This window comes from Galeopterus variegatus, unplaced genomic scaffold (assembly GCF_000696425.1).
Source record: "Galeopterus variegatus unplaced genomic scaffold, G_variegatus-3.0.2 Scaffold1799, whole genome shotgun sequence".
Classification (NCBI taxonomy): domain Eukaryota; kingdom Metazoa; phylum Chordata; class Mammalia; order Dermoptera; family Cynocephalidae; genus Galeopterus; species Galeopterus variegatus.
This window is the reverse complement of record NW_007727910.1, coordinates 20457-42966: the sequence shown is the minus strand read 5'-3', so window position 1 is coordinate 42966 and position 22510 is coordinate 20457. Positions and strand designations below refer to the sequence as shown.

The window sequence follows — 22510 nt, the reverse complement described above, 5'->3', positions numbered from 1 at the left end:
TAATTTTTAAAGAAATTGCCAAAGTGTTTTCCACAGTGGCTGTATCATTTGCATTTCTACTAACATTGTATGAGGGTTCCAGTTGCTCCACATCATTACCAGTACTTGGTATTGTCACTTTTAAGAAACTTTTTTTTTAGCTAGTCTCATATAGTGATATCTTATTGTGGTTTTAATTTGTATTTTCCATAATGACTAATGATATCATATCTTTGTTGGCCATTGATATATCTTCTTTCATGAAATGTCTGCTCAAGTCTTTTGCCCATTTTTAAAATTGATTTTGTCGTATTATTGAGGTTTGGTTTATTTATTTATTTTTTTTGGCAGCTAGCCAGTGCAGGGATTGAACCCTGGAACTTCGTATATCAGAACCACTCTAACCAACTGAGCTCACCAGCAGCCTATTGAGTTTTAAGAGTTATTTATATATATATATCTTGATACAGTCCTTCAGCAAATATGTTTTGCAAATATTTTCTTCCAATTTGTGTTTTACTTTATCATTTCACAGGTGCAAAAAAAATTTTTTTGGGGGGGAGCAGCTGGCTGGTACAGGGATTGAACCCCGGACCTTGGTTTTATCAGCGCCATGTTCTAACCACTGACCTGACCAGCCAGCCCCTACAGGTGCAGTTTACATGTGTACTGATATCTGTCTCCTCCAGATAATCTCCATGAAAGAAGAGGCTAAGTGTTTTCGCATGGCACTTGGCAAAATGCCAAGCACTTCATAGATGCTCAGTAGTATTTTATTGAAAAATTAATTTTTTGTTGTTGAGGGAATTAAATGACTACAATCTGAAGTTCCTGTCCACCAGGGGAGACCAAGGTTAAGGTTCTGAAACGAGGTATCTCCTGGGGCAACTCCAATGAGGGGTATTCAGGACTCAAAATAGCTTCTAATAAGGCGTCTTGGGGGCCGCATGCTCTCTCCATGAGAGTTCAGAATTTCAGTAGAGGGACTTAGAGGTCTGGGTCTTGAAAGTGCATGTGCGTAAAACTATACTAATTTTACTTAGAGAGTATGTTTATTAGATGTAGCTTGGAGACTATGGGGGGCAGTAAAGAACCACTCCACGCTATCCTCTGGGGCCAGGGCTCTGTGGTCTGACTTTGACCCCAGTCCTGCAGCTCGGAAAGTGTCCTTAGGCGCGGAGTCCCTGCCTTCCCCGCATGAGACCACCGGGGGGGCAAGGGCTCCAGGCTCGGCTGGAGGAAGGACATCTCCAGCAGGGCGAGCGGGTCGCTGCCTTCGGTAGGTATTCAAGTGTCCCCAGTGAGGGCGCAGGGGCTTCCGAGGCTAGCTGGATTGGGGAACCGAACGGGAGGAAAGGGGGCCGCTGCTCCACCTGCATTCATTTAACATTTATTGAGCATGTGTGAAGCCACCAATCAGCCACTGTGAGAAAGCGACAATCAATGATCACCGAGAGCGAGAACTGGTCGTCAGCATTTCTAGAGATATTTACCATTTCCAGAACCGTTCGAAATCCCATTATCTCGTTTGATCCAGGAGGATGCCAAGTGGGAGTTCCAGATAAGGCCCTGAGGTTCGGAAAGCTTAAGCGACTCCGCCAAGTCACGGGGACGCCCGGCGGGAACGAGCCGCTGCGTTGCCACGGCGCCCGGCCAGCCGCGGCTTCAGGGTACAAGGTCTGGGACCGGGGTCCCTGGTTGCCACGGCGACCGGCCGGTGGTCACGTGCCGCGGGAGCCTGGGGAAATGCCAGAGAGGCTTCCGTAGGGAAGCGCCGGTCACGTGCCGAAGGCTTGCACGAGGCGACCCCTCGACCTCGGCTCCGGCGTCACATGACTCGCTCTCAGGCAACATGGCGGCCGCCGTGGTGCAGCGCCGAGGCTGAGCGACAGCGAGTAAGCGGGCTCCTGCCTGGGTGAGGGGCGGCCTCAACGTGGGAGGGGCATCCGGCTCCTCAACCCGCCCCTGTCCCTGACATCACCTGAGTTCCACACGTCCCCTCCGCGCGGTGTGTTTGCTGGGATGGGGAGGGCCCGCGTCCCTCCCAGCCGTGCTTCGTGCTTCGGGGAAAGCTCCTACCCACCTCTGGGCGCAGTTCCCTGGCCTGGGTTCCCTCCATCCTCCTTTCTCCAGCCTCCTCCCCTCGCAGGTGGGATCGTCAGTGCGACCGGAGCGCGGGCGGGCGCGGCCCCCCGGGACCATGGCCGGGTCCGATACCACGCCCTTCCTCAGCCAGGCGGATGACCCGGGCGACGGGCCGGTGCCCGGCATCCCGGGGGTGCCAGGGACCATGGGGAACCCGAAGTCCGGGGAGCCTGAGGTCCCGGACCAGGAGGGGCTGCAGCGCATCACGGGCTTGTCTGCGGGCCATTCGGCACTCATAGTGGCCGTGCTGTGCTACATCAACCTCCTGAACTACATGGACCGCTTCACGGTGGCCGGTAGGTACTGACTTCTGGGAGGAAGGTAGACAAGGGGAAGGGAGCGAGGTCTCTCGGGCGGCGCTGCCTCGCCGGCTGTAGCCTGAGTCTTCTCCCTCCCAGGCGTTCTTCCCGACATCGAGCAGTTCTTCAACATCGGAGACAGCAGCTCAGGACTCATCCAGACAGGTGAGTGGGAGCCCCTCCTGGTCACAAAACAGCTCTCTTTTTCTACCCCAGCTGGGACCACATGCTGTCCTGTTTGGGGTCTCATTAATGGGGGATTAGTGGTCAGAGCTAGGGGGGGGGTGATGGCCCTGATTTTGCTCTGGGGCTGTCCTGTTCAGCTAGGACACCACATTTAAAGAGAGAGTCAGTTTAGTTTAGTGATTAAGACAAACGAGTTTAAATCTCAGCTTTTAAACTTAACTGTGTGATGGTGGGCAAGGCACTGAACCTCTCTAAGCCTCGTTTTCCTGTCTACAGGATGGAACTAGTAATAACACAGATCGTCTTTTAGGACTGATGTGAGGATTAAATGAAGTAATGCCCGTGAAGTGCCTAGTGCAGTGTTTGGCACGTGGTAGGCCCTCAGTAAATAACGGCAGGAAAGGGTGTCTGGAATGGGGAGAGGTGAGTTTTACTTGTTCAGGACTTTGGGGCTTATGGGAGAGGCAAAGCCAGAGCCAAGTTCTCTTTTCCTTCCTTCCCTCCTTCATTTCTCAAACGTTTCTGAGCGCCTACTATGTGCCAGGCCCTAGAGGAACTGGTGATAACATCCACAGGACTTTGCCAAGACCTTTTATGCACATTGTCTTCTAATCCTTCCATCAGCCAAGGAATAGTGTTGTTATTCCTATTTTATAGAGGAAATAGATCGTGTTATCTATGTTCTAAAGAAACTGAGGCTTGGAGAGGAGTTAAGATTTGCCCAGGGTCACACAAGAAGTTAGAGGCAGAACAAGAATTTGAAACCAGGTCTCGCAGTGTTCTTTCCTCCACTCCAGGCTAATGAGGAACTGGAGGTATTTGAAGTGAAGTCTGGAGAAATGAGAATGGGATCACAGGTCAAACTCTTCCCACCTCTGAAGAGTTCTTGCCTTAGAGAAAAAGCAAATCTTTCTAGGCAGCTCCATTTATTCACTTTTTCATTCAATACATGTTTATTGAGCACCTGTTTTGTGTTAGGCTGTGTGTTCAGTGATAGAAGCACAGTTAGAGCCTATAGAGGCAAGGCCCTTGCCTTGACAGAGGTGACATTCTCCTATGCAAGAGGGGGCAATTGTCAGTAAAACCCCGAACTAAAAAGAGACAATTTTCCATAGGGATAAGTGTTTTGTAAAAGAAAACAGAGTAAGTGTGATAGACAGGGACTGGATGTGTGCTGGTCTGGGAGGGCGTCTGAGCCGGCACCTGAGGGAGCTGAGCTCCGTGAAGCTCAGGGAAGAGGAGAGAATGTACCAGATGGGACAGTGGGTGCCCAAACCCCTAAGATGATACTGACCTTAGCAACTGGGCCATTGGGATGCAGAGAGAGAAGGTGAAGGAGAATGGCCACGAGGTCAGAGAAGTAGGGAGGGGCTAGATCAGAGAGGGCACTGTGGACCATGGTTAGGAGTTCAGACTGTGTTCTTGGTGGGTGGGAGGAAGTGACAAGTCAGCTGGACCATCCATTCTACATCGGAAGGTTTGGAAAGATGTTGAAGTTGGGGCAGGACCATCCCCCTGGCAGGAAGCTCTGAAGGGTTTCAGGGTTGGGATGTGGGGATGGCGTGAAGGCAGTGTGAGAAGGGTGGGGATCTCTTACCCTTTAGTCATTCCTGCTCCAACCCCTCCAGCTGGGGTGGGGGTGGGAGGGTAGAGGCTAGGGGGTGCTGGGGCCGGGCTGTGACTCTCTGCTTCTCCCCAGTGTTCATCTCCAGTTACATGGTGTTGGCACCTGTGTTTGGCTACCTGGGTGACAGGTACAATCGGAAGTATCTCATGTGTGGGGGCATTGCCTTCTGGTCCTTGGTGACACTGGGATCATCCTTCATCCCCAGAGAGGTGAGGCCCCAAGCTGGCTCCTGCTTCTGGCCACTTTCATTCCTCCATCAATCTTTGCTGCTGCTCCTTGGAGTCCTTTCTGACTGGGCCGGGGGGACTTCTGCAGTTTCCTTGGTCCATGCCATCCTGTACCCCTCCTTGCCTGAGTTAACCTGCCCACCCCATCCTCTCCCTTTTTCTTCCTCCTTCTGTCCATCATCTCCTCTTCCTCTGACCATTGACTCCTTCCACTCCATACCTAAACATTCGTGTTTCTCTACTGAAAACCTTACCGGACTGCCCTCTGTCCCTCCTCCCCTTCCTGGTCAGACTTCCTGAAAGACCCCTGGTGCCAGTGTGGGGGAACGAGCAGCCGTGGGTGGGGGGTGGGGGCTCTCACTTGGCCTGCACTTCCTCCCCTCCTGCTCACCCTCAAGCACTGCCGCCAACCTCGACTCCTACCACGCCATTGAACCTTCTCTTGCCTAAGTCAGCAGTGACGTCCCACTTGCTAACTGCAGCTACGACTTCCTAGTCCTCTTCTTGCTTCTTGGGAACTCTGGCGCTATTGACCCACTTCCTCCTTCCCGAAACTCTCTTTTAACTTCTGGGGTGCCACGCTCTCCTGGTCTCTCTCCTGCCTCCCTGGCTGTTGCCTCTTTGCTCCTTTGAAATGTCCTTCAGTTGTTCTCACTCTGCCCCGGAACTCAGCCCCAAGCCCTACGTACTGCCCGTGATCGTACCCCGTCCTTAGCTTCAGGTGTCTTTGGTAGACAAACTCCCCACCTAAGATCATTATTTACCAATGGGGTGTGTAGGTGGAGTGAGCAAGGTAGATAAAGTAGGATTTACTTTGCACCTTCTGGGTACAAGGTAATAGACCTTTTATTACCCATTCCTCACAGTAGCTATGTGGACAAATGGTCATTATTCCCCTTTTCCAGATGATGAAACTGAGGCTCAGAGAGGTTAAGTTACTTTCCCAAAGTCACAGCTAGTCAGTGGTAGAGCCAGGATTCATGCCCAGTTTTGTCTGATTCAAAAACCCAGGCCTCTCCCGCCATCCCTGCTGCCTTTCTGGAGCCGGCTGGGAGGTAGCCTGGGAGCCTGGCTGCAAGGCAGGGTGCCACCTCTCCCATGTCTCGTTCTCCAGCGTTTCTGGCTGCTCCTCCTGACCCGAGGCCTGGTAGGGGTCGGGGAGGCCAGTTACTCCACCATCGCACCCACTCTCATTGCTGACCTCTTCGTGGCAGACCAGCGCAGTCGGATGCTCAGTGTGTTCTACTTTGCCATTCCAGTGGGCAGGTGAGCAGCCTTGGGCTTAGTGGGGAGGCAGAAGGGCCTGGCATGGGGGACTTGACTGACTTCTGTCCCCTCTCTTGTCCCTCCTCCTCCCCTAGTGGTCTGGGTTACATTGCAGGCTCCAAAGTGAAGGACATGGCAGGGGACTGGCACTGGGCTTTGAGGGTGAGTCTGGTCATGGCCTGGGGGAAGGTCAGCATCATTGTCACTGGTCCCCGCTTCCTAGCACCAGATAACCCTTTTTTGAGGCAGCCCTCACTCTGCTGAGCCTGCAGGAAGCCTGGCTGCCCCCACCATGAAGCCATGTGCTAGACAGAATTCTTGCTTGCAGATGATCGAAGCCCATTATAAAACTGTAAACCCCCAAAAGGGAGGTACTGGCTTTCATAATGCAAAGTCCCAGGGTGAGCTTCAGGTAAAGTGGATCCAGGGCTTGCGTCTGTCACAGGAATTTGATCATCCTCTTCTCAGCTTTACTTTCCTCTGTGTTAACTTTGATCTCAAGCATGTGGGAGCTCCAAATGATTACTTTTCCATTTAGAAACTTCGGTACCTTGGATCGTTAAGCAGTAACAGTCCTGGGAGAGGGTCAGATTCAGTGAATGTGGGTCACATGGCAACCATGGAATCCATCACCGAGGCTGGGATGGTTAACATTACTGTCATTGGCCAAGACTGGGATCCTGTTTGAACCATGTGGCTTGAGAGAAGTAGGGGCAGTGGTTTTCCAAAAGAAAATTAGGGTGCTGTTACCAAAGAGGAAGAAGTTAGGCTTCCAAAAATCAGGTGGTCCCTAGTGACACCTTTCTCCCCCAAACTGCAGGTTCAGCTTCCTTGAGTAGATACTTACCTGAGTCTCAGGGCCCTCACTCTCCCCCAGCCCCAGGGGTTGAGTGCGTCCCTGCCTGTGCCTGCCCTGAAGCCCACTCTTTCCCCAGGTGACACCAGGTCTAGGCGTGGTGGCTGTTCTGCTGCTGTTCCTGGTAGTACAGGAGCCACCGAGGGGAGCTGTGGAGCGTCAGTCAGATTCGCCACCCCTGAACCCCACCTCGTGGTGGGCAGATCTGAAGGCTCTGGCAAGAAAGTGAGTTTAGTCCCATCCTAGTCTGACATCTGAGGCCCCCAGGGTGGCCCTGACATCTGGTTTGAGATTTAAGTGGGCGTAGTCTTTGTTTTCTGCCTGCTGGCCACAGCATAGGCCAGTAATTTATTCACTACTGTCCCCTTGTGGCAGCTGCCTAAATTACAGGCCCAGATCCCTGATCCTGGGCACCAAGGACAGCCTCCACATGCAGTATGACCTTAAACCAGGAAGGGAGAAGAGAGGTCCCCTCGTCCCTCCACACCTCGGTGGAGTCTGACTTCTTCCCTCCCAACTCTCCGCAGTCCTAGTTTCATCCTGTCTTCCCTTGGCTTCACTGCTGTGGCTTTTGTCACGGGCTCCCTGGCTCTGTGGGCTCCTGCATTCCTGCTGCGCTCCCGTGTGGTCCTGGGGGAGACCCCACCCTGCCTTCCTGGAGACTCATGCTCTTCCTCTGACAGGTACCCAGATAGGGCTGGTCTGGGTAGCCTGCAGGTGGCAGGGTGTGGAGTGATGAGAATCTACAATTCAGACTCAGGCAAGGAAACTTTGAATCCCGATCCCACAAACTACATCCTCTCACAGAGTCTGTCTCGTAGTCTGGAAAATAGGTGATGGGATAACATCAGCCTCCAAGGCTTTGCAAACCATGGGCTGCTGGGCCTGGGTAGACCTGGGTTGTGAGGATAGCTGGATGGACCATCTTCCTCTTGGGGCCATGGGGGCTTTGAAGGCAGAAGGACTATCCCCCATGTCCCTTTCCCCACCCCAGTCTAATCTTCGGGCTCATCACCTGCCTGACGGGGGTCCTGGGTGTGGGACTGGGTGTGGAGATCAGCCGCCGCCTCCGCCGCTCCAACCCCCGGGCTGACCCACTGGTCTGTGCTGCTGGCCTCCTGGGCTCTGCACCCTTTCTCTTCCTGGCCCTTGCCTGCGCCCATGGTAGCATCGTGGCCACCTATGTGAGTAGCCAGTTGGGTGTCAAGGTGGGGGTTCTGGGTCCAGGGTGGAGGAACAGTGCACGGGGGCAGGACTGGGTTCAGCCAGCATAGCAACTAGAGTCAGAGCTGACTCAAGGTGGAAGCCTGGTTTTGAATATGGCTCTGGCCCTTGCCAGCTGTGTAACATAGGGCACGCAGCTCAACCTCTCTGTGCTCAGTTTTGTCATCTGTAAAATGGGAATAATAGTAGCACCTGTCTCAGGGTTGTGGTGAGGGTTAAATGAGTTAGTAGGTGAGCCTGGTGCATGGGAAACCCTCCATGTGTCTGCTCGCATTGTGATTAGACCCCCCACCCCTTCCATCCCCCAGATTTTCATCTTTATTGGAGAGACACTGCTGTCCATGAACTGGGCCATTGTGGCTGACATTCTGCTGGTGAGTGGCTGGGCAGCTCCAGGGTTAGCCCAGAGGCTCATGGGAGCAGGGATTGGGATCAGGAGACTTCCCTTGCTCGGAGTTGTGGCCTTTATCCCTTCTTCAAAACCCAGCCCTGGACTGACTTCTGAGTCCCACCGTGAGGGCCTCTAGTCAAGGCTGAGCCTTGGCACCATCCTGCTCTTTGCCTCCTGACCCTGGAGAGCCCCCGCTGAACTCCCACTCCCCCCAACCGCAGTACGTGGTGATCCCCACTCGACGTTCCACTGCTGAGGCCTTCCAGATCGTGCTGTCCCACCTACTGGGCGACGCTGGGAGCCCCTACCTCATTGGCCTGGTGAGAACTACCCCTTGGCTGGGATGGGGGTAGGGAGTGGGGGACCCTGCACTCCCAGCACCAGCCAATGCCCAGTGGCCTGAGGCTGGGCCGATCAGAAAGTTTGGCCCCAGTTAGATGTCCGTGCCCTTTGTGCCAGGTGCCGCTCACCTCAGATCCTCAGCTGGATGGGAAGGACTTTGTCTTTGAAGATTTCTGCCAGTGAGCCATGGATCTCACCCTGGTGGTCCAACCTGCCTTTACTTTCCCAGGCTCCGTGTTTCTTCTTTTTTCTGCAGTTCAGGGGTTCCCTCTCCTTGGGCCTCTCTTTGACTCTGTCTCCTGGCTTCCTCTCTCCTCTCCCCGCAGATCTCTGACCGCCTCCGCCGGAGCTGGCCCCCGTCCTTCTTGTCCGAGTTCCGGGCCTTGCAGTTCTCGCTCATGCTCTGCGCCTTCGTCGGGGCACTGGGCGGGGCAGCCTTCCTGGGCACCGCCATCTTCATTGAGGGCGATCGCCGGCGAGCCCAGCTGCACGTGCAGGGTCAGTTAGGGCCTGCTGCCTGTCTGTCCATCCATCTGTCTGCCCAGTCCTGTGCACCTGGCACCCCTCAGTCTACAGCTGTCTCCTCACTCAGCCTCGGGTCTGCCTGTCCAGCAGGCTGCTGCCTGCCTGCGTCCACAGCCCCACTGGCTCTCTGCTGCTGCCCTGTCACTTTCCACTGCCTGTGTGCCCGTCTCTGGCATTGTGTCTGTCTCTGTCCATCAGCCCTGGCTCTAACCCCTCTCCTCACAGGTCTATTGCATGAGGCAGAGCCCACAGATGACCGCATTGTGGTGCCCCAGCAGGGCCGCTCCACCCGGGTCCCCGTATCCAGTGTGCTCATCTGAGGGGCAGTCGCTCGCCTGTTTGCACGTCTACTGCAGCTGGCCCTGGTCCCAGCCCATGGGGTGCCCGGGCCTAACCCTTGGCCTGGCCCAGCTTCCAGGAGGGACCCTGGGCCATGTTCCAGCTCCCAGACACTACATGGGCACCCCAGGGGAGGAGGTGGGGTCCGGGAGGGGGATCCCCCTCCACTGGGGCAGCCCTTGGGGCTCGGTGCTATTTGTAACAATAAAATTTGTAGCCAGACACCACCTGCCTGCTTGAGTCTTTCTCTGGGTGCTAGTGACCTCTGACCTCTGGACTGCAGGAGATGCCCCGTCCCAGCCCCAGGGCTCCTGGAGACTGCTGGGTCACTCCTGTGGGGCCTCGGTGAGTCCCTGTCCTTCTGGGCTGGGTGACAGAGAGGGAGGACTGCTTTCCTTAGTGAGCTGGCTCGGTGTGACTGTGAGTCACACCCCTGATCCCCACCTCTTGGCATGCAGGCCTGGGTGAGGAGGGGTGGGCACTGCCCTCCACACCTCAAGAGTTCCTGCTGTTGGGGCCTCCCTGCCGGCTGCCTCCCTAGCCCATGGATGTGGGGCCGTGGCTGTGGCTGGCCTGTGGGACTCTTCCTCTCCCCTGTGTGAGTTGCCCCTTGTCCTGGAGACCAGCAGACCCTTCTTGAGAGCCTTGGGGGACTCCTCAGGCCTCCCCTACCTCCCTACTGGCTGGATGGGGGTGGGAAGGGGGCGGTGCAGCCGGCGAGGAGCCCGATGATTTCCTGCCCTCGCCGGGCGCTCACCACAGCTTCCTGCCACAGGCGGGTGGGCGCGGAGGAGAGGCGGGCACGAACGAGGGGCAGGTACGGCTGGGGCGCAGGGACTGCGCAGGGGTTGGCTGGGGCCTCAGACCCCAGCCAGGCCCTGGCCTGACTGTCCTGGGATCAAGGGGCTTCCAGAGCCAGCACTGACCCCCACTCAGCCCAGCAAGGGGGGGATCCAGGGAGCCCCCAACAAGGGTGCAGCTGCCTCCCACTGGGCTCCCAGCGTGGTGCCCTCTCAGCCCTGCACCCACGGGCCTGGCCATCGCCCTGCTGTGGCTCTGCCCTGAGAGCCTGTGGGTGCAGCCGGGCCTGGTCCCGCTCTGTCCTGCAGATGGAGGTGGCTGTCCTAGTCCCCTGCGTGCTGGGCCTCCTGCTGCTGCCTCTCCTGACTGTGCTGCTGATGGCCCTGTGTGTGCGTTGCCGCAAACTGCCAGGTGAGTGGGGGTCCTCTCCCATGCCCTAGTCCCGTAGTCCATCTTTCTGTCCCTACCTCTGTCCTGCTCCCTGGGACTCTGAGCCCCTGGGTTCCCGAGTCCTGCCATCCCTGCCTCACTGGCCCTCTCCTCTCCAGGCTCCTATGACAGTGCGTCCTCAGATAGGTGAGTCTGCCCCGTCCATCTGTGTGTCGCTCTCCATACCCCATGGCGGGGCTGGAGCTGGGCCTCTCCCGGACCCGCACCCAAACCATGTCTTTCTTGCCAGTACATACCCAAGGAGCATCTTGATCAAACCACCTCGTGAGTACATGGAGGGTTCCCTACCCCAAGCATAGGTGAGGGGGTCCGTGGTGTGTGAGCGAGTCTGTGCCTTTGTGCAGCAGCCCCCTGTCCCCGGGGGCTGCCCACATGGCCTTGACCAGAGCTGGGATGTGGGGGGATGGGAGCCTCTAGGCCTGTCCAGAGCACAGGGGTTTCAGGGGGCTGGTCTGCCTTTGAGGCCTTGATGAGGGTGGGGGATGTTATGTCTGGGGCTTGGTTCTGTGTTCTCAGACACGCTTGCCCCCTGGCCACCTGCCATGTCCTACCCACCTGTTATCTCCTGCCCTCCCCTGAGCCAGCCGGACCTGCTCCCCATCCCGTGAGTAGCCCCTCAATCCCTTCCCTCCAAATCCCACTCTGCCCCTCACTTTCTTGGGTTGGGGGCCTCTTTCCCTGTTGCAGCCCCTCTTGCCCCAAGAGACCTACCCCAGACCAGACATGACCCCTGACCTTTGACTCCCAGGAGATCCCCACAGCCCCCTGGGGGCTCCCACCGGATGCCACCTTCCCGGCGGGATTCAGATGGCAGTAAGTGTGGGGCAGGGGCTTGGGCTGGGCAGAAGGTTGGCCCAGCCTGAGCTGACTCAGTCTCCCTCTCCCTCTCTCTCTGAAGCCAACAGCGTGGCGAGCTACGAGAACGAGGGTGTGTCTGGGAACCTGGGTGCCCAAGCTGGGTGGGGAGGCCGGGGCATGTCCCCGGCCATGCTGACCCCTGCGTCGTTACCCTCAGAGCCAGCCTGTGAGGATGCGGATGAGGACGATGATGAGGAAGACTATCACAACGAGAGCTACCTGTGCGCAGCGGGGCGGGAGGTGGTGGCTGAGGCCGGGGCGTCCTCGCTTAATGCCTGTTACTTCCTTTCAGGGTGGTGCTACCTGACAACACCCCGGCCACCAGCACTACTGTCCCATCCGCTCCTGGGCCCAGCAACCCTGGCCTCCGAGACAGCGCCTTCTCCAGTGAGTCGCGTTTCTGAGCAGCCCACCTTCCCCCCACGTGCCCCAGGCCCTCGGTCTTCCCTCTCGTGTTAATTCCTTGATGACTGCTCCCCTTCTGTGTTCTCCGTTCTTTCTAGAAGAACTCCTGCCCTTCAGATACTGGACTTCCTTCCCTGATCTTCTGATTTTCTTACCCTTTCCTCTGAACTATCTCTTTGCCTTCTTTTTATTGTCTGGGAGAGTTCCTTGATTTTATTCTTCAATAAATTTCCTTTGTCCTATCTAAAAGCTCTCTCGGTCTTGAATGTTCCTTTTTTATGGTTTCCTATTCTTGTTTCATGGAGGCCATTTCCTCTTGTAAATCCTAAGGATATTAACGAGAGGTTGTCTTTTTGCGTGTGCGGAAGTTTTCTTCTGCTTCCTGCATTGTCTCGGTCTCCTTTGAGCTAATTTTCTCCCTTCGGGTCTCATCCTGCGCTGCCTCATCCTCTGGGCCTTTCCTCAGTGTCTGGTGGTCTCCAGTCTTCCGTTACTCTCCTCTCTCTTAATGTACTTGCCCGGGACTATCACTTCCATGCCCTGGCTTCATTTCCCATCCAGATTCCCGCTTTGCCACCTCTCTCCTGAGCTCCAGACTGTCCAAGTGCTTTCTTCATTCATTCATTCATTTGACATTTACTGGGTGCACCTGCTGGGCCAGTGCTAGAGATACACCAGTTAGTGAGGCAGACTGTAATGGTAAAGTAGCTGACATTTATTGAGGGCCTGCACTTGCTCTACAGAGAACTTTACATGCATTAACTTAAACCCCACAACCCCAGGTGCTCTGGATCCCACCCTCTCCCCTCCTGTGCCTCTTCTGTCCCCTCTGTACAATGGCAGCGTTTATTATTTAACAGATGCTTGGCAGCACTTACCGTACGACAGACCCTAATTTACTATTCACTGCTTTAATGCTTACAACTAAGAGACGGGTACTGGTCCTAATGGTATTTTACAGATGGGGAAACCAAGGCACAGAGAGGTTAGGTGACTCATCTGAGGTTACATGGTCAGTTAGTGCTGGAACTGGGATTTCAACCTGGGTGGTTTGGCTCCAAAGCCCACCTTGTCCATGTCCTCATGGAGAAACAAGGCAACACATGGGAAAACCAAATTAACATGGATGGTGACACATGCCACAAAGGGGCTCAGATGGGAGTGGGATGGGCAGGGGGTGGGGAGCAGGGGCAGCACAGGCCCTGGTGAGGAGGAGCAGCCAGCTGGGCCGAGCATGTCATCCCCCTCTGCACGTGCCACCAAACTGCCCCCTCTCTAAGCTGTTCTTCATCCCAGCTCTCCCCCTGGGGGCCATGCTGGGGCCTGCTGACCCCCTGCCCTCCCATGGCTCCACCCACTCTGATTAGTTCTGGTCAAGTGGGCCTCGTCCCTGTCCAGGCCACTGGCATTGCTAGTCTGGTATGCCCTCTCTGCATCCCTGTGGGGCTGACTGTAGGAGGCTGTGTTGGGAGACTCGGGGGGCCCTGGCCATCTGAGGTGGGGGATTTCTGGGGATCTGTGGCTGAGGGCCTCTGGTAACCATGCTGGGGGCCGGCTCCGGTGCTCTCCTGCAGTGGAGTCCGGTGAGGACTACGTGAACGTTCCCGAGAGTGAGGACAGTGCAGAAGCGTCTCTGGGTAAGTGACTGGCATTCCCCCGGTGTCCGGAGTCCCCCTCAGTGTGGCCTCACCCCACCCCAGGGCTGCCCATGATCCCCTCTCTCTGCTGGGGTCCTCTCGCTTTCCCACCCTCACTGTGGCCTGTCCCCCTTCTCCCTGCCCCCACAGATGGGAGCCGGGAGTACGTGAATGTGTCCCAGGAACTGCAGCCGGCAGCCAGGACCAAGCCTGGTGTGTGGGGGAGGCGGGGCAGAGAGGGGGAGCTTCCTTGGGGGGTGGCTTGCAGCCCAGAGCCCAACCTCCCTTCCCCCACAGCCACCCCGAGTTCCCAGGAGGTGGAAGATGAGGAGGAGGAGGAGGAAGGGGGAGCTCCAGATTACGAGAATATGCAAGAGCTTAACTGAGGCCTGGTGAGAGGCCCTCCCCGCCCCCAGCCCTGCCCTGGACCTGCGGGCTCTTGTCCCTCCCTTGAGGATCCCCTTCCTGACCCCTTCCTGCCACCTTGGGCCTGTCCTCTCCGACTCTGGGTACGCTGCTGATCCCCACCCACCTCCTGACCCCAAACCCTTCCCTCTCTCCCCCGCCCTGTTGTGTTTCAGTGTGAGAAGTGTCCTGGATCCAGCCTTGCACGGGAGGGCTGAGCTGGGCAGAGGAAGTGGCTCTGGGGATCCCCTCGGCGCCCTGCCCTGGCTCCAGCCTGACAACAGCCTGAGAATTTCTCCTAACTTATTGTCACTTTGGGGTCCAGTCTGTGTCCCCCAACACTCTGCACCTTCTGACGCAGCCTGAGAATGAGCTACTCTGGCCCCAGCCCTACTCTTTGTAATAGAATAAAGGCCAGTGTAGTCTGTCATCCTCTTGGCTTTGGGGGGGCCAGTGGGTCAGAGTCAGGGTGAGTGTGGGGCTGGGTCTGAGGCCTGCGTGTGTCTGTGTTGAGTGTGTGTGTGTGTGTGTGTGCGTGTGTGTGTGCGTGCGCGTGCGCACGCGCGAGTCTGTGGGTCAGAGAACATCTGGATATATCTGTGTGTATGTCTGGGTCTCCATCCTCCACAGGGGCGCCATGCTCCTGATGGTCCTGGCCAGGTGCTGTGAGGGACAGCCGACGATGGCCAGGACACTCTCACCTTCTGACCCAGTGGGCACTTCTGGAGTGCGCCTCCCCATGAGCTCGTGGCAGCCGCTGGCCGCGATGATGACTGATGACAGAGCAAGGCTGGGGAGCCCTGGGCAGGGAGCAGATGTGGACAGCAAGACCCTTCCCCAGTGGCCCTCAGCTTCTCCATCCTTAGGTCCCGGGTCTGGACCTGATGACCTCAAAGGACTCTCTTAGTTTTTACCTATTGTACTTCTCAATAAAACAGAACTTAAACATTGTGGAAGCAACTAAAAACGTTCATGTGCAGCGCAGCGCTTTCCAAGCTCTGAAGTGCAGACGAGTCCTGCAGATCTTGCTACAGCGCAGATTCTGCAAGTCTGGGATGCATTTCCACGGAGCTACCGTGTGATTCTAATGCTGCTGATCCATGAGCCACACCTTGCATAGCGAGGGTCTGGTGGGTACCTATTGTTTTTACTGGCTGGGATCCATTTCCTCTGATTTGGGGAATTTTACCTCAGATTTCCTCCAGGATCTGCTCCCTTCCCAATCTCATTCCACGTGATTTTGGAGATGGGTGAACCACCCTCCACTTCAGGAGGTGAGCACATGATCCAGACCTGGGCCATGGCCATCTCTGGCTCAGAGATAGGATGTGACCCAACCCCGGGCCAGTTAGGAGCAGCCCTGGGACTGCGGCAGGTGGTGTTGGGGAGGAGAAGATTTTTTTGTTTACAGCAGTTATTAAGCTGGAAGGCTGCTGTCCTGGAGCTACCCCTTGGAGAGCCTGCCTGAGAAGGAAGCCAACATGGAGGAGAGAATGGCCGGGGATGGATGGGACCAGATCCCTGATGGTGTCATTGCAACTCCTGGATCTAGTCACACCCAAAGCAAGACCTCGCTCTGACTTCCCAGCTGTGTGGGTCAATAAATTACAACTTGTCTTCAACCCAGCTTGACTTGGGGTTTCTATCCCTACAACCAAAGTAGTCTGACTGACACACCAAGCTGTTGGCAGTTCTGGGGACTCCAGAGGTAGCAATAGCAGCTTTCCTAATGGAGCGTCTGCTGCATGTCCATGCTTATCTCGTTTATCATCATACGGTTAGTATCCCATTTTGCAGGTGAGGAAACACAGGTTCGGAGAGGTCAAGTGACTTGCCCAAAGACAGCTGAAGAGGTAAATCTGGTATTAGATCTGTGGCTGTTGGTCCACAGAGTCGCACTTCCACTCTGACCGCTGTCTCCTTGTTCTGGTTATTGTCCAAAGTGCTGGCTGCCCTGATTGGGGAAGCTTAGAAGCAGCCCAGTTGGAGAAGTTGAGGGCAGGAGGGTCTGGAGAGGAGATTGGATGGGCTGGACATCAATGCTGGTGTTAAATCCTCTTATTTGGGGAAAATAGAAATGGACAACTCAGTTGGTTAGAGCGTGGTGTTATCACACTAAGGTCAAGGGTTCAGATCCCCACACTGGCCAGCTGCCCAAAAAAAAAGGGCAGAAGCAACTTTGTGCCTGAGTGAGGGACAAAGACAGTTTACCAACAAGGTGCGTTGGCACAACCAATCTAGCAACATGTAGTAAAGCTGCAGATGTGTGTGTCCCTTGGCCTAGAAAATTCCTGGGTATAAACCCTGACCAACTCGAGCACATGGACTAAGGAGACAGGTACAAGCTGGCTCTGGGCAGCATTGTAATGGCGACAGGTGGAAACAGCTTAAGACACCTGTCACCGGAGGGCATCAAGATAGGCGTAGGAGTGAACAGTGCCAAATTCAGGACAGTGGTGACCTTGGGGTGGGTGGCGGGAATGAGATTGGGGAGGAGTTCAAGGAAGCCCTCAGTGAAATGTACAGTATCTATTTTTTGTGCATGTAGCTGGCCCGTAAGGGATCCAAACCCTTGACCTTGGTGTTACAATACTGCACTCTAACCACTTGAGCTAACTGGCCAGCGTAGTATCTTATTCTTAAATGGGGAGGGTGTATACAGGTGTTCTATACATTATTCTTTACGTGCTTGCAGATCTGACTGATTTTATAATAATTAAGAAACATCAAGGCCCAAGGAGGGAGTGGGTGGGAGCAGGACAGTAGGGCATAAGCTGCTTTAGGGAACAGTGAACAGCAGTCACCGTTTGGTTTGTGCCAAGTGGACAAGTTGCATATAGGGCTCGAGGCCTTAGGAACAGCATGTGCAAGCGCCCCGAGGTGTGTCTGAGGAACTGAGAGAAATTCCATATTTGGGACTGGAGAAGGCACAGAGAGGTGAGAGTGGGTAGAGGGTGGGGCTGAACAGGCAGGAAAACTTTACCCTGAGATCCAGGGGCTTCCCTGGAGGCTTTGGAGCAGAGAATGACATGATCAGATTTGTGTTTTAGCAAATACAAGTGTCTCTGGCTTGGTTGATGGAGGGAGGGGATGGACGGTGAGGGCAGGGAGACCCCAAGGAGGCTGTTGGAGTAATCCACGTAGCAATGCTGGGGGTCTAGTCCAAGGACAGGGCAGGGGTAATGGGGAGAGGTGGTAGAGTTAGGAGATGTTTGGGACACAAAGTCAAGGGACACAGTGATGGGTTGGCCATGGGCTGTGAGGCATGAGGGGGCCCTGGGTGATGCTGATCCTTGCCTTGGTGGCTGGGGCAGGGGGCATTTCTTGAGGCACTGAACAGCTTCCCATTTGTGTTTCTTGGACCAAGAAAGAGGATGTGGCTTTGCTTTCACAGTTGATGACCCAGGCGGGATGGACAGAGAAGTCAGTGCACTGGCGTCTATGGGGCTGTGGTTCCTTAGCACATCAGGGTGGTCAGTGGGCAGAATCCCTACAGATGGAAGCTGGGGAGCAGAAATAGACTTTTCTTGAATTCTGGTGTTGGAGAAAAAGATTTAGTGACAAGTGAGAGAGAGAGAGAGCGTTTTCTGGAATTGCTGGGATAGATATCTGGATGCTTCTAAAAGCCATCAGGCGGTAACAGCTCCCTCTGCCCCTGGGCAGAGGAAGGCAGATGTGGCCATGGAGACACGCCAGTATTCCCTAACCGGTGGGCAGGTGGCCTACGGACAAGGTGGTGACAGTGACTGCCGCCATAGTTTGGGCTCTTTGTGATGTTCAGGGTAGCTTTCCCCAAATGCATTGTGTGTGCCATTAGTCCTGAGAGAAGCTTGTCGAGAAAGGCTTCTGCAGTCAGAAGAATCTGGGAAAAGCGGCATTCTCTCTCTACCACCAAAATGCACATGAATAAGGTAACGGCTCTGAGAAATCCTGCAATGAGTATCTCTAGTTCTCTTTGCCTAACCTAGTATTTCCCAAATTTATTTGACTTCAGAACCTTTAAAACATGTTACTGTCGGGCCGGCCCGGTGGCGCGCTGGATAGTGCGCCGCTTGGGAAGCGCGGTGGCGCTCCCGCCCGAGGGTTCGGATCCCACATACAGACCGGTTCCCGCTCACTGGCTGAGCGAGGCGCGGGAGCAACACCAAGGGTTGCAATCCCGTTGCTGGTCCCTGGTCCAGTACGGGGGCAACACTGAGGGTTGCGATCCATTGCCGGACACGGAAAAAGACAAAAAAAACAAACTAACAAACAAAAAAAACATGTTACTGTCAGTGTTGTGCAGACCACCTCTGACATCCGTAGAGGACATATTTTGTTTTTGCCTTTCAAGCATTGGTTCCTCCTTCCAATGACACCATCTGGATTTCCTGTGGAAATGTTTATGTGCCTCAGGTGGGGCCAGCTTCTCAGGTGTGCAGGTGACCCAGGACCAGCTGATCATTTTACCTCACTCCCTGGCCTCAATAACTGGTTGCTGGCTGGCTGGTTAACTCACTTGGGAGAGGGTGGTGCTGGGAATGTCAAGGTCACAGTTCAGATCCCAGTACTGGCCAGCCCCCACCTCCTCCCAAAAATCCAACTAGGCTGTTATAGGGCCCTATGAGCCATTGCAAGCCAATCAGACATGTTCCTGAGACTTTTGGTGGCCCTAGTGGGAAAGGGCAGCTCTTTTCTCAGGTTGTCAAGCTGATGAGAGAAGCCTGCAGGCTTCCACCTGGGCAGCACCTGCCGCAGAACAGCCCAAGGGGGCACAGAGGAGTGCAGAGTCAAAAACAGAAAACTGAGTCCTGATGACATGTCTAAGCACCTGGATCCAAGGTGTCCAAAGCCATTACCCCTCAAAGAACAAATCAAACCCCTTAGGCCAACTCGAACCAGGCTTTCTGCCACTTGCAGCAAAAAGACTCCTAAATGATAACTGTAGCTACTATTTCCATAAAATCCCACCATCAGGCCATCCTGAGCTAGTGATGCATCCCTGGTGGCCCATGTAGGAAAATTCCAGATTCACTTTTCCTCCTCCTGTACCTCCTCCAAATGCCCCTCAGAGACACCCGGATGAACCTGTCCCCCAACACAGCCTGATTCACCTTACAGCAGATAACCTCTGTCTCCTATTCACACGGGCTTACACACACTCACCTCAACCCCCTCCCAGGGCCTATCTCCCTCCTCAGTCCCCTCAGGAAAATCTCTGTGCTTCCCGACTTTTGTTTTATATATTTGGTTTCCTTAGTCTCAGAAATGACAATTTTAATTGTCTAATTCCAAAAAGAGGACTGCATTGGATGGAATACAAATCCGGAGACTTAAGTTTTAGTACCAACTCTGCCACTAGATTTCTGGAGGAATTTGGGGAACTTTGAGAATGCTGGACTTAAGTTTTAAAACCTTCTCATTCTGGGGGCTGGCCAGTTAGCTCACTTGGGAGACTGTCGTGCTGGTAACACCAAGGTCAAGGGTTTGGATCCCCTTACCGGCCAGCTGTCAAAAAATCCTCTTCTCATTCCAGGGTACCAGACCCCAGAGGGTGTCCCTGAAAGTAACAGGACGGGATCCTTGTTGCTGAGAAGGCTGGAAGGGTTTAGGCATGGCTGGAGTCAGAGGCCGGAACATCAGAATCCACGTTCAGCTTCTCTCCAGTGCTCTGCTCTCCTTTCTTTATTGACTCCAGTTTGCACAGTCTCTCCCTGTGTGGTCACGTTATGGTTCTGGCAGCTCCAGGGACCATAGCCTTTCAGGTTCCCATCCTGGGGGGTGAAATGTCCCAGTATTTCTAGCAAAAGCCCTAAACTTACTCTGACCGGACTAGCTTGGGACACATGACTCCCCTGAAGCAATCACTGGCCAGGAGAACTGCCAGGTTTAGGCCCGCCCACATCTGATACTCCACCCCCAGCTCTAAGGGACTGGAAATGGGGAATGTACCCAAAGAAAATTAGAGACTACTGCTGGTAGAAGGGAGGGTGGCTGCTGCAATGCTTTTATTTCTGTGTGCCTTGCTCACTATCACACTGAGTCTCACAACACCTCGGGTGTGAGGAGCCCCATTAGGTAGAAAAGAAAACAGGCTCAGAGAGGTTAAACAATTTGCTTAAGGTCACACAGCAAATTCCAGTGACTTATGGAAGTGCAGCTTCCTTGAGTGGGGTGGGGAAGGCTGTGTACTAGTTCAAAGTTGGTGCAAAAGGAGCGAACAAAATGACCAACCAAAAGAGAAATCCCACAGAGGGTAGATTCTGCTTTGCACAGAGACTTTTGCTAGAACTGTGAGAATGAGGCTCTCTTTTTCTGCTGGGACCACTCAACAGGGGGGATGTGGAGCTGCCAGGGACCACCTTGCCTGGCAAGAAGAACACGTGCCTGAGAGAGAAGGCAGTGTCCGTTGGGAGGTGAGGGAGTCAGGCAGGCTCCCACGAGAGTGTCTGGGGGGCTGGAGGCCCAGGGTCTTCCAGGAGTTAATGAACATCCTTCTTTGGCCTGCTCCAGCTTCACTCAGCTGGGTTTCTGTCATTTGCAAACGACAGAGTCCTGACTCATCTAGACAGGATGCTGCCAGAGCGCCAGCCTTCATCAGCACGGGCCCATCTTAGGCGCCTGCCACGTGCATGTGTGGCTCGGCCCTTGAGAGAGTTCTTCTCATTACCACCCTTTTACAAACGAGGAAAGGGAGGTTCAGAGGGTGCAGGGGGCCAGACCCAGCAGGGCAGTGGCCCTCCCTCCCTGAGCAATCCAGGGCATGGCCTGCATCTTCCCAGCCCACCATGTCCCACCCCAGGCCCGTCTGGAGTGTGGTGGGCAGCGGAGGCCACCTACCCTACCAGACTTCTCACTGCAGCTCCAGGGCTGGGCCTAAGCCCTGTCCAGTCCTCAAGGACACAAGAGTTACATAAGCCCAGAGAGGTGGATGCTTGGAGCATCTGTGGCCCTGTCGGGGCTGGAGCCCCAGGAAAGTGGGAGACATGGGGTCTCTGGCCTCCTCCGCTGGAGACCCCTCTGCCTACGTACTGGGGGTCTGTGTCCCTGTCTGCCCCCCTCCTCCTGTACCTGGTGGGCCTCTGAGCATTTCTCACCCTCTCCCACCTGCCTCTCAAGCTCACTGGTTTTCATTCTGTTTTCGGGTCCCCCCCTGCACCCCACACCCCAAGCCCCCTCTTCCTATCCCACTTGCTGCTTTCGTTTTCATCTTGTTCTCGGTCTCTCCGCCTCTGCCTCTGTCTCCCTTCGTGTCTGTGTGTCTTCAGGTCACCCCTTTCCTTTCCGAGTCTTCCCCTCTGTCTCTGTCTCTTGTCTGTTTTTCTCTCTTCTTTGTCTTTCCATCTATCTGCCTCTTAGTGCTCACTCTTTGTCTTGGAATCTCTCTCTCTCTCTCTCTCTCTCTCTCTCTCTCTGTCGTGGATACTCTGTCTTCCACTTGTCTCTCCATGGCTCTTTGTCTCTCTCTGTGATCTCCCTCTTGTTCTCTGTCTCCCTCCTCTCCCTGTCCCTCCCTCCCCACATCCTGAGTTGTCTTTGGGGAACCGGAAATTTGGGGGATCAGAGAGATACTGGGAGGCTCAGCTGCTGCCGCCTAGAGATAATGCGTGGGGAGCTGGTGGGGGTGGGGACGCCAGCCCAGAATCCACTGCGCCCTCCTCCCCGCCCAGGCAGAGGGATCGCAGAGAGATCGGGCCACCTCTGCGGGCTGCGGTCCCACCCTCTGTGAGCTGGGTCTGAGGGAACCAGTCTCCCTCAGGGCTGGCATGAGATGAAACCAAGCGGCCTACCAGAGCTAGGGCCTGGGCGATGAGGGGCAGGAGGGAGACGCACACAGGGGGGTGACTCCAGGGGGTGTCTGAGGGTGAGGCCAGCAGGGGTGGGCAGCAGCTGAGAAGAGAGGGGCTCCAGCCTGGCACAGGGAGGCTTGAGCCCGTCCAAGGGCCCTTGAGCCTGTCCCTTCCCCTCCCACACCCCAGTCATCCTATTCATTTAACAGATGCTTGGTAGCATTGACTCTGTGACAGGCCCTTGCTAACTTTCACTGCTTTAGTCTTCACAACAACCCTCGGGGTGGGCACTGTTATCAACTCTGTCTTAAAGATGTGGAAACGAGGGCACAGAGAAGTTGAGTGACCTGCCCAAGGTCACACAGCTAGGAACCCTCACCATGACACGACTCTGATCAGATTAGAGTGCTCATTGCCCAAGTCTGGGCTGGCTGGATGCGTGCCCATTTTAAATAAAGGCAGCGTGAATTCACCTGGGGAGGGAAAGTCGTTCACTTCTCAATTTTGATTATGGTTGCTGAGAAAGTCTCTTTCGTGTGCTACTATTTAGCAGCGCTTAAACACTTGCTAATCGCCCTTTTTACAAAGAGGGAGGAAGCCTCTAGCTCTGTGCCCTGTGCAGGCAGCTGTATAGAATTTAATAATTTGTTTCGATTTTGTGGGATTTGGTTTTTAGGCTTTCCTTTTTCTTTTTTTTTTCTTTTTTTTTTTTTTTTTCTTTTTTTTTTTTTTGTCTTTTTGTCTTTTTTCGTGACCGGCAACGGATCGCAACCCTCAGT

The 22510-nt window shown here is 54.9% G+C and overlaps 2 protein-coding genes across 5 annotated transcripts; both read left to right on the top strand.

Annotated features, from left to right (window-relative positions):
• The first annotated feature begins 1793 nt into the window (after positions 1–1793).
• SPNS1 (spinster homolog 1 (Drosophila)) lies at positions 1794–9630 on the top strand. Of its 2 annotated transcripts, none has more exons than XM_008579011.1 (13): positions 1794–1894; positions 2129–2420; positions 2523–2588; positions 4309–4445; positions 5578–5729; positions 5825–5891; positions 6665–6810; positions 7113–7268; positions 7580–7769; positions 8118–8183; positions 8422–8520; positions 8869–9040; positions 9293–9630. In XM_008579011.1, the coding sequence occupies exons 2-13, from the start codon at positions 2180–2182 to the stop codon at positions 9385–9387; spliced, it is 1587 nt and encodes a 528-aa protein (XP_008577233.1). In that variant the 5' UTR covers positions 1794–1894; positions 2129–2179; the 3' UTR covers positions 9388–9630. The 2 variants fall into 2 exon arrangements, with proteins under 2 accessions (XP_008577233.1, XP_008577234.1); XM_008579012.1 differs by having other exon boundaries at positions 1840–1874.
• An 87-nt stretch (positions 9631–9717) lies between these two features.
• LAT (linker for activation of T cells) lies at positions 9718–15584 on the top strand. 3 transcript variants are annotated; one of them, XR_550960.1, is made up of 14 exons: positions 9718–9751; positions 9865–10004; positions 10516–10618; positions 10756–10783; positions 10887–10921; positions 11174–11261; positions 11406–11470; positions 11556–11736; positions 11808–11902; positions 13495–13557; positions 13708–13770; positions 13855–13949; positions 14139–14375; positions 14829–15584. XR_550960.1 is itself a non-coding variant. In XM_008579009.1 (13 exons), the coding sequence occupies exons 2-12, from the start codon at positions 9951–9953 to the stop codon at positions 13941–13943; spliced, it is 864 nt and encodes a 287-aa protein (XP_008577231.1). In that variant the 5' UTR covers positions 9718–9751; positions 9865–9950; the 3' UTR covers positions 13944–13949; positions 14139–14913. The 3 variants fall into 3 exon arrangements, 2 of the variants coding, with proteins under 2 accessions (XP_008577231.1, XP_008577232.1); XM_008579009.1 differs by having other exon boundaries at positions 14139–14913; XM_008579010.1 differs by lacking the exons at positions 13495–13557; positions 13708–13770; positions 13855–13949; positions 14139–14375; positions 14829–15584 and adding an exon at positions 12019–12169.
• The last annotated feature ends 6926 nt before the right edge of the window (positions 15585–22510 follow it).